The sequence below is a fragment of the Perca flavescens genome, chromosome 15 (genome assembly GCF_004354835.1).
Source record: "Perca flavescens isolate YP-PL-M2 chromosome 15, PFLA_1.0, whole genome shotgun sequence".
Lineage (NCBI taxonomy): Eukaryota > Metazoa > Chordata > Actinopteri > Perciformes > Percidae > Perca > Perca flavescens.
In genome coordinates this window covers 34122104-34132653 of record NC_041345.1, presented here as the reverse complement: position 1 = coordinate 34132653, position 10550 = coordinate 34122104, and the positions used below count along the sequence as shown (strand labels likewise).

At 38.5% G+C, this 10550-nt stretch overlaps 1 protein-coding gene across 3 annotated transcripts; it reads left to right on the top strand.

Annotated features, from left to right (window-relative positions):
* The first annotated feature begins 5010 nt into the window (after positions 1-5010).
* LOC114570424 (uncharacterized) lies at positions 5011-10121 on the top strand. 3 transcript variants are annotated; one of them, XM_028600753.1, is made up of 10 exons: positions 5011-5182; positions 6517-6745; positions 6865-7138; positions 7220-7397; positions 7529-7605; positions 7816-7996; positions 8164-8410; positions 8614-8673; positions 9382-9530; positions 9680-10121. In XM_028600753.1, the coding sequence occupies exons 1-10, from the start codon at positions 5143-5145 to the stop codon at positions 9856-9858; spliced, it is 1614 nt and encodes a 537-aa protein (XP_028456554.1). In that variant the 5' UTR covers positions 5011-5142; the 3' UTR covers positions 9859-10121. The 3 variants fall into 3 exon arrangements, 2 of the variants coding, with proteins under 2 accessions (XP_028456554.1, XP_028456556.1); XR_003694503.1 differs by lacking the exon at positions 9680-10121 and having other exon boundaries at positions 8502-8673; positions 9382-9419; XM_028600755.1 differs by lacking the exons at positions 9382-9530; positions 9680-10121 and having other exon boundaries at positions 8502-8942.
* The last annotated feature ends 429 nt before the right edge of the window (positions 10122-10550 follow it).

Sequence of the window (10550 nt, the reverse complement as noted above, 5' to 3'; positions counted from 1 at the left end):
GTGTAGCCTCACTGACCTGTATAATAGACAGGTAGTTAGGAAGGCCAATGCAGTTATCTCTGATAGCTCCCATCCCCTTCATTCAGAGTTTCAGAGCTTACCTTCTGGGTCTCGGTTTAGATTACCTCCAGTAAAGAGCAATAGATACAAGCACTCATTCGTCCCGACAACTATCTCTTTTCTAAACTCAGCCCGGAAGAGTAGAGAGACTATAACTATTAAACAGTGATGGGGTTATTAGAATACATATAGTATTGACTGATGGTGATGATGTTGTTGATGAAATGGTGATTATCAAGGAAATTTGTATGGAAATGTTGCTATAATATTTTTAGGAGGAATATGTTAGATGTTCCTTTTAACATATGGTTCCTTTAACATATGGTCATATTTATCTTCTTAATTTCTCTGTTGTTTAACCAGAGCTTGTAACATTAAGTATTTTTATGTAGTTTGGTCTTGCATTTTTGACTGTCCTGTGTTTATGTCTTGCTGCAGAACCAATTGCCCTACGGGGACAAATAAAAGTCTAAACTAAACATAACACCGATCATGATTCCAGTTGGTAAGAAGTGTAAAAGTGATAATAAAGAGGCAGAGGTCTCCAGCCTGACCATACTGGAAGCTATTCAAAGCATGGGAAAGAACTTTGATAAGCAATTAGCACAACTCAAGGAGCAAGCTAAGCAGAGCAGCTGTATGATTGCAAGCTTAACTAAAGCGTTTCAATTTAATTTACCTCTTCGATAAGATTGCTCCTGACATGGAAAAGTGCCAGCTAGAAGACACCATTGACATTGTCCACCGGGTTGGCCGAAAGGAGGACAACAAAAACTGACATGTGGTCATCCTGTTTGCCCGGAGGCTGGTTAAGGAGGAGATATGGCGCGCAGTAAGGATTCCCCAGTATGCAAGGAGAGAGGCGTCCGCTTTGCTGAGATGCTACCACTGGAGGACAGGGAGGCGACGAAGAACCTGTGGCTGCAGATTGAGCAAGCTCGCTGCAAAGGCAAACGTGCTTTCTACCGTGGACCTCGTGGATACATACAGGGTTGACAAATAGGCTAAATAGGAAGAAAAGGTTTGATTTACAAACTTAACATGAGTGTAAAACAATAATATGGGACACTTTATCTGTTACTTACAGATAAAGTGTTACTTACTTACATTTACAAGTTACTTCTAAGTTCTGTTGTTGGATTGGTTATTTATCCATCTTCAGTGTTCAATCGCACTTTTTCTTCTGCTACGTTAAATGTGAGGGGTCGTAAAAACTTAGTCAAAAGGAAAGCTTTATTTTTATTTTGCAAAGGGCGTAAAACACAATGCATTTTACTTCAGGAAACTCATTCTTCCGACGCAGATGTACAAGTTTGGACTAACCAGTGGGGTGATCGAATATTGTCACGGAACCAATAAATCTGCTGGTGTAGCAATCTGTTTTAATAGGTTCCCAGGAGACATCATTACATACAGAGCAGATGGGGAAGGCCACTGGCTAACGGTCGTTTTAAAAGTTGAAAGCCATTTTCTCATATTAACCAATGTGTATGGATATAGAACTGTTGCTCAAAACAAACAAATGCTTGACAAGGTTACTAACACTGTAGCAGAGCTTAAAGCTCTCCACCCCACAAACTTAATTTTAATGGGATGTGATTGGAATATAACCCCTGATGAATGGAAAGATAGATGGCCTTCTACATTTTACAGTAATCATTACAACCCCATAATTAGAGAATTTATGAATAACAACTGCCTGGTTGATATATGGAGAGGAGGAAAAACAATACACATGGTACAAACCTAATGGTACATGTATATCTAGAATTGACTACTGTGTTGCTGCTAGTTCATTTGGGGAGTATACCTTTCAAGCTTCGATCACTAAAGCCCCTTTAACTGATAACTGTATAACAGAAGCAACTAAATCCAACATGTAGGAAACAAAGGGTACTGGAAATGTAATTGTACTTTGCTAAAAAATAAGGATTACTGTGCAAAAATAAATGAAATAATAAGTGAAATTGAAACTACAGAATCCATAAATAACTATTGTAATAAGTGGGGATATGTAAAATATAAAGTTAGAGAATTTTCTATAAAATTCAGCAAAGAACTTAATAAGGAAAGGAGAAAAGAGGAAAGCAACTTGTCAGTGTTGTAGTAAGCCTGAATTGAATAGTGAAGACAAGGAGAAACTAATGAAATTACAAAACCAACCAGATAACATATATCTTAAAAGAGCCCAAGGTGCATGTGTAAGGTCAAGAGCTAAATTGATTGAGGAGGGAGAAAAACACACTTCATATTTTTGCAACTTAGAAAAGACAACAAAAGAAGGCAATTACAAGCTTACTGATAGAACCAAACTAAATTAATAGAAAAAGAAGTTTTCACTTTTTACAAAACGCTCTACACATCTGCCTACTTCTGTACTGATTCTATTAGCTTTTTTGACAAAGTCATACATTTCATACCAACCATTGATGATGTATTTAAAGGAATTTGTGAATCAGATTTAAGAATAGAAGAATTACATGCTGTTAATTTGAAATTGTCAGTAAACAAATCCCCTGGCTCTGATGCACTCACCGCTAGCATTTATACGTTTTTTTGGAAGGACATAAAGCAGTGTTTCTCAACGGGGGTGGTACCCCCCCAGGGGGCGTTCAGAAGATGATGGGGGGCGTTGGAAGCAATATTTTGGAAAGGGGGCGTTGAGGTGCCCTTGGGGGGCATTTGTTTGAAAGCTAGTTTAAACCAAAGATTCACAATAACAACACATGTTTACACTTAAACTACTAAAAAAATCTGTGGTCTGCACCAATAAAAGCTGCCAGTTCACGGCACTGGCACTGGACGAGACGGGTATCAGAACTCTTCTGTGCATCTCTCAGCTTTGTTTGGCGTTACTCCGTGTTGCCTTCATGGAAACGGGACGTCAGAGCATCATCTTAAATGAGCTCTGTACTACGTGAAGCTGCATTCAGATAAAAAAAAAAAAAAAAAAGCAATCGCCAAACCACTAGGCAACACAAGGAATAACAGAGAAGACAGGAATAACCGAAACACAATACATCAACACAACAGGGAACAGAAATGTACAGAAAAGGCAGACACAGAAAACATACAGAAACCAATAAGGAAACAGAAATGCACAAACAGGCAGCAGAAACGGAACAAAATGCAAAGCAAAACACTGAAATCATAACACACTAACTTTCAAAGGTTGTAAACTTATTTCCATTTGGAAGTAAATCCTTCTGCTTTTACCCCTTGATAAGTGCCAGCTTGTTTTCCGTTGGAACAATTCGATTATAGATTTAGATTTGAATGAAAAATAGATTTGAATATTAAATTGCTAGCTGTTTCTGATTGGCTACTGTTAGTGTGTGTTTACCTAATAAAAGTTTGAATGTTACATATCTAGTTATTCTGATTGGCTGCTGTTATTTAAATTGAATGTCAAATGGTTGCATTTTTTTAAACACTTGTAAATATAATTTCTATATTCACATGGGTTTTTGACACCTGGGGAACTAATAAATATGTTGTCATTCAATGATATGATTTTGTGATTATTTGTGATAACAATAGTAACAACAATAATAGGCCTAATATTAGGGCGTAATCATTAATATTTGGGGCAACTAGCCACATCTACATCTTATTTGATGGGGGGCATTAGGGACCTGGATTATGGATAGGGGGGTGCTGGCCCAAAAAAGGTTGAGAACCACTGACATAAAGGAAGGAAATATGCTGTTAAAGGCACTACAAGAATGTATAGAGAGAAGTGAATTGATGCCAAGTATGAAACAAGGTCAAAGCCTGGCAAGGATAAAAGAGTAGTAGATAATCGTAGACCAATTACATTACTCAACACTGACTATAAACTGCTTTCAGGATGTATTGCAACTAGACTTAAATTAGGTTTGTCCCAGATAATAAACTAATCTCAGTCTGAGTTTCTTGGTGGAAGATCTATCCACAATAATATAAGACTGGTTTTAGATTTGATCGATTACAGTCATCTGTTTATAGAAAGTGGATTTATTTTATTTCTAGATTTTTACAAAGCCTTTGATTCGGTAGAACACCTATTTATTTAAAAAAACAATTTTAAATATTTTGGATTTGGTAAAAAATGTATAGATTTAATTGGCATGTTATACAGTGACATTAACAGTTGTGTAGCTTTGGAACATGGTACCTGTCCGAGATTTAAAGTCAAAAGAGGCATTAGGCAAGGTTGCCACAGCCCCCCATTATTATTTATCTTGGTTGCTGAACTTATGTCAATCATGATTAAAAATAATGGTACAGAAGGCATAAACATGTTGGGCAAAAAAATTGTAATAAGTCAATTTGCGGATGATTCTACATTATTTATGAAAAACAAAAGGCAAATCCCCAAAGTATTAGACTCTATTAATCAATTTTAATTAAATTAAATATTGATAAATGTGAATTATTTACTTTACATGATCAACTCGCTCACGCAATTTGTAACATAAAGGTTAAATCACAAGTCAAATACTTGGGTATAACTGTCACCAGGAACAAAGAATTAAGAGAAAAAGAAAATATTTGTAAAAGAGTAGAGAAATGTAAAATCATTCTAAACTCATGGTTACAGAGGGACATTACCATATTTGGAAGGGTCCTTTTATCTAAAATGGAAAGCCTCTCAAGAGTTATATACCCTGCATTTGCATTGGAGGTTTCAGACAAAATGGCTCAACTTTTTTTAACTTTATCTGGAAAAATAAATGTCATTATATCAGGAAAGCGGATGTGATTAAGAGTGGTGAAGAGGGTGGACTAAATGCTATTGATTTTTTGGGTGTTCTTAAATTAAAATGGCTGAATTCATTTATTTCACACAAAAGCTCTTTTTGGTACTCCATACCAGATGCAATTTTCCAGTGTTCCTGGCTTTAAAGAGAATAGTGTCACTTTTCATATTCTTCCCAAGGAACCATCCACTCGACGGGCATGGCTGATGTTTTTCTATAAGAAGATCCCTGTGGAGTTCAACACTCAATTATTTGTTTGCTCGAACCATTTCACCAAAGACAGTTTTCAAAACCTTGGACAATTTAAAACGTGATTTGCTAAACTGCTATTGCTGAAAAAATGGGCTGTTCCAACTGTTTGTTCATCACAACCGCAAGCTGTAAGTATGATTTTGTCGCTAACAGTTATTAACAATGCTAACATACAGGGCTGTTACAGTAGTACTCGAGTCCCGGTCTTGGACTCAATGGTATTTGGACTTGGACTTGTCCCTGTCCCAAATATGGCTTTGGTCTCAACCGAGTCCAGGTGTCTTTATTATATTCATAATATTGGAGGAAAAGTGAAACACAGCTTGGACGGGGAGTTTAGACAGCTGGCTACGGCTAACCTGACGTGAGCTAACGTTAGCGCAACAGCGTTAGCCTAGCCTTTCAGGTAAATATTACGAAATGCCTTCGGAATTTTCTATATCTGCATCCATGTTGTCAACATAAGACCTGCAGCGTTAGTGCTCCGTTTGTACCATCATTGTATTGAATTTAATGTTAAGCTTCGCTCCTATGACATGGGCTATAGGTAGCCTGTACGTATGCTAATGGACATTAGCTAATGCTGCTGAGTAAGCCAGCACCTTTGGCAGTAGAGTTTCGGCGAGCTAACCTTGACAGTATTGTCGCACACAATTGTTTGAAAAGACACACCGTGCCTTTTCCCGGAGATCCTGGCCATTATTTTAAGGCATAAACCAACCATAGGGGTCCACTCTGTGGTCACTTATTTTTTTTCCCCAGCAAGATGGCTAACTGAAGCTGAGTACAATCATGATAGTTTGGTTGCTAAGCTCTAACATTACCCACCTATGTCTATGCCTTTAGCTTCGGAAAAAAGATGTGGGAAGAACTAACGTTATCATTTCAAATGATATCTAGTTAATCTGTTTAAAACAGTGTTGTTTAGATACAATATATTTATTTGCATGCATTGGCATCTCACGGGACACAACTGTCTCGTATGACATTGAGACCTCACCTACGAAGCAAAGGTAACCATTGTAATTATTTTTACAAAACCAGATTTCTTATGGTGTTTGTGTGTTCCAAACATGTGCAGCATTATGACTGGGTAGCTTTAGAAGAGCAGTGTTATTTTAGATTATGTTTACCATGATGACTGAGTAGCATCTTTTATCAAGTATGTGAGCCATGAACAATTTATAGGACGAATAAAACTATTCATACTATTGATCTGTATTATCAGTGATTTTTCTGATCTCAATCAATTGCATTACCTTTTGTGTTGGAGGCCTGATTGAAAATAATTTGGTTAATAGGTATTAATGGGTTTATATATAAATTATTTAACAGAATGGTAAATTGTGTGTTGAAGATGCATTTTCATTTACTTGTGCTATTGTATCACAGCAGTACATTGTCCTTAGGCACTAGCAATTCAGACACCCCACTAAAATAGTCTCCCCCTCCACCTTTGAAGGCATACAGGCAACAGTGCTATGCCAAAGTGTGGCAGTAGGCACAAGTGCTCCCTCAGTCTATGGGCCATTATCTTCAACTCCTTTGAAGGGTGTGAGGCCAGCAAAGAGACCTCGCCTTGAATTTGAGGAGGAGGTGGAGGATGTTTCCTATGCTGGCACTGAGCCTCAAGATTCCACATTTGATCCTGCACAGTCAGTTACAACGGAGACGGAATCATCTCAGCTTTTGTAAGCAAAGTTGCAACTCTCAACAATGCATCATTTAATGCAGTTATTTACATACATTGTGACTCTTGATTTTTGACTGAGATGGACAATGTTGATTTTTCTTTTATTATCTCTTGCAGTACATCACTGGTTTCATTGTATGGTGATGCAAAATACATTGTTTTTGAGCAATGCCCCCTCAGCCTGTTTGAGACTTGCCCTGTGTGCACAAGGGTCTGTAATGTCCACCCATGCAGAAAAGGGTCCTTCCTAGCTGTTGACCAACTATGCCCTCACTGCCAGTTCTTCAGACAGTGGAAGAGTCAGCCAGTTATTGGGAGCACCCCTGTGGGCAACCTTCAGCAGTCTGCTGCCATTTACTTTTGTGGAGCTTCATTTTCAAAGATGAAAAAGGTACTTTGATCTTTGTCCCCTGCAGAATGTGTTTGTCTTAACCTTCATTTCCCAACTGATTTAGTTTTAATTCTTGTATAGATTTTTGAGGCAATGCAGCTGAGAACACATACTTATGATGCCTTCAGAAGACATGCCAGAACATACCTGGAACCAGCTATAATCCACAGCTGGACTGAATGGCAAACACAAAAGCTTCAAATGCTCAGTGTGGCAAACAGTGTCATTCTCGGGGGTGATATGCGAGCAGACTCACCAAGTACACTTTTTTTTCTCTCTTTTTAAAAGTGTATGCATTATACCAACAATTTCAGGTGAGGTGTCGCCTTACACTGAATAATTTCACTCTTATGTTTCTTGACTAAAAATGTAAAAACTATTGCATTCTAGGACATTCTGCAAAGTATGGGAGCTATACAACGATGGATGTGCAGACCAACGAAATCGCAGACATACAGCTGGTGCAGGTATTTGAAATCACATGCATATGCACAAGTAGTACTGAAAATAGTGTCATTAGAAACCCTTATTAGCCGTATCTGTAGTATCAGTGTTACAGTTTACATACAGTATGTGGAAAAATGGTCAGATAAGTGTGTGTACATAATCCCCTGTTTTGATACAGAATGGAAGGTTAATGGACAACTATTGTATTTGTGTCTCTCTTTCTACCACAGAGCAACGAGGTGGGGGGAAGCTCGTACATGGAGAAGGAGGGTCTTATAAGAAACTTGGACCTCCTACATGGAAGTGGTGTGAAGTTGGACTGTATTATCACCGATCGTCACCCTCAGATCCAAAAGTTCCTGCGAGAACGTAAAATCACCCACTATTATGACGTATGGCATGTAGCAAAAGGTAATGTGAGCTTTTATTTATATATAAAGTAGTTAAATACATACATATAAAGATGTAGATTATTGAACACTTTTGTGAAGTGGTTATCAAAACTTTTGCATAACTTCAATGAAAACTTAACAATTTGTATATCTAAATATTTTTGCTATGTAAACTAATTTCATTAGGGTTGTCAAAGAAGCTCAAACAACTTGGCAAAGACAAGGACTGTGCTTTGGTGAAAAAATGGCACAAAAGCATAGTAAACCACCTGTACTGGTGTGCCACAAGCTCCGTCTCCGGAACAGAGAAGGTAGCAAAATGGAAGTCTTTGTTGAACCACATTCAAGATGTCCACAGTCATTCTGATCCAGCTTTCCCTAAGTGTTTACATCCACTGAAGGCCTCAAAGGACCATAGCGTGGTTTCAACCAGGTCTGTATTTTAAAGCAATGATTACACATTTGTGTGCATCTTCATCAATAGTCATGGTTTTAAATTACAATTTAAATTTACTTTCTCTTAGGTACGTCAGCTCTGAACAGAATTGACAGGATCCTAAAAAAAAAGAGGTACATTACTGATGTTGGAAAGCTTAGCCATCATTTCCAGACATAAACTATGGAGTCATTCCACAGTGTCATCCAGCGGTTTGCTCCCAAAAATATTATTTTCCCCTTCATTGGAATGCTATGCAGGTATGTACACTCCCTATTAACTTCATCATACAACAAAACAAGTCTTTAGAAAGGCATATGTGAATGGAAGACAAATTGTCTGCAGAAACTGGTTTTGTTCAGTGAAGGTGTGAGACATGAGCAATGGTCTGAAGACATCATGCCTAATTGCCGGCCATCTAAATGCAAATCATTTCAGTTTTTGGCTGCTCTAACTGTAAAAGCCGGTACACACCAACCAGACGGCCGACCCTCGGCAGAAAAGCCAGTCGAAATGATCAGTCGGGTCCCCGAGGTCCAAAAAACTGCCTCGGAACACACTGAGGCGACACCGACTTGAGAAACGTAATACATCTCCATAACAGCAGGCGGCGCTACTCTGTATTGTTGCCCAAGAAATGAAAACCGGCAGCTGATTGGACGAACGCGTCACATGGGTTTGTTTTCTCCGGAAATTCAAAGCTTGACTGTCATGGCGGCTCATTCAGAATATTATCTCATATTGTACTAAAATAGTTCACTGAAACATGTTTCTGAAAACATTTTAAGCGAGAAATAGGCCGTGCAGTTGCTGAATCTGTCTTCATTTCAGCTCAACACTGGTTAGAGTACAGCTTCGGCACAGCTTACAGGTTTAGCAACTGCTTTTGCTGTGAGTTAACTGGAGTATTTTGCTTGTTGTGTGCAAAAGGTACTAATACAATTGTGCTACAAAATTATTTTTTTTAGGTTGTACCTTGCAGCCATGCACTTCAATGAGAATGCTGAGCGCCCACAATGGAAGACAGCCAAGGGGAAACTTATGTACAGACTTCTGTTCCCAAAGGCCAAAAGGGGAGGTTACAACGTCAAACAAGTCAAGACAGAGCCAACAATTTGTAAGTTTAAAAATGTTTTTTTTAAATTACAAACATCAAATAAAAATGTGCAACATATAAGCGCTAAAAATAACTTTTCACACACTACAAACAACAAATCCAAATGTGAAACGGTACAGGTGCTAAAAATAAATTTTCACACACAACAGGTTATGTCTTAGACCTGATGCGACTGGTGTTTGAGGAGATCATCCATGACCCCCTTCCTTATCTGGATGCAGTGCAGCGGATTCTTGTGCCCCAGGACCTGTGTGCTAAGCTTGACAGGCCTTCCATGGACGATGCTGTTGCTGAACATGTGTCATGGTTCAGTCAAGGGGGGGTCTGAACCTGACGTACTGCCCTGAAGCATCCACAAACTCCCTCCGTATGCGCAGCACCACACAAGAGGGGATCACGACACGAGCACTCCTTCCAAGAAAACCCCAGCACCAGCTCACAAACGTCCTGTAGGCCAAGTGTCTGCATTGTCTGAAAAGAGAATAGGGTGGAATGGAAAAGCAAACTTTTTATCTGTTAGATTTGAGAGTATAAAACTGGATGATTGGGTTGAAAGAAAATAAAGTTTTTCATGTTGTTGTCTTCATCAAACTGTGTGTTTTTGTAATATGCTGAACCAATAATGAATGTGTATTGTTATTTATTTTAAATGCTAAAACTTGTATCAAATTGGCCTCACCTTTCCATCCCTCTGATTCTCAACCGGCCATGGTCAACTCTGTAAATATTAATTGTATTTTGCAAAGAATATATATTGAGGCACACCGGATGAAGGCCAGGATTGTCAATCATACAGCTCATCTCCTCAGGAACCTGGGTCATTCTTCTCATGACCTGTAAAAACAAACATAATGACCTTGCTGTTATTTTTTAACAGCAGGGTAACCAGTTTTAGTTACCTGAGGTATTTCCTGGCAACATATGTTTTCTCTCTCCTGGGGCATCTGTGCACAGTTTCCACAAGTACACCTGCCAAGAGGAGATGGATGTAGTTGTAATATCACATATTACTACATGGTA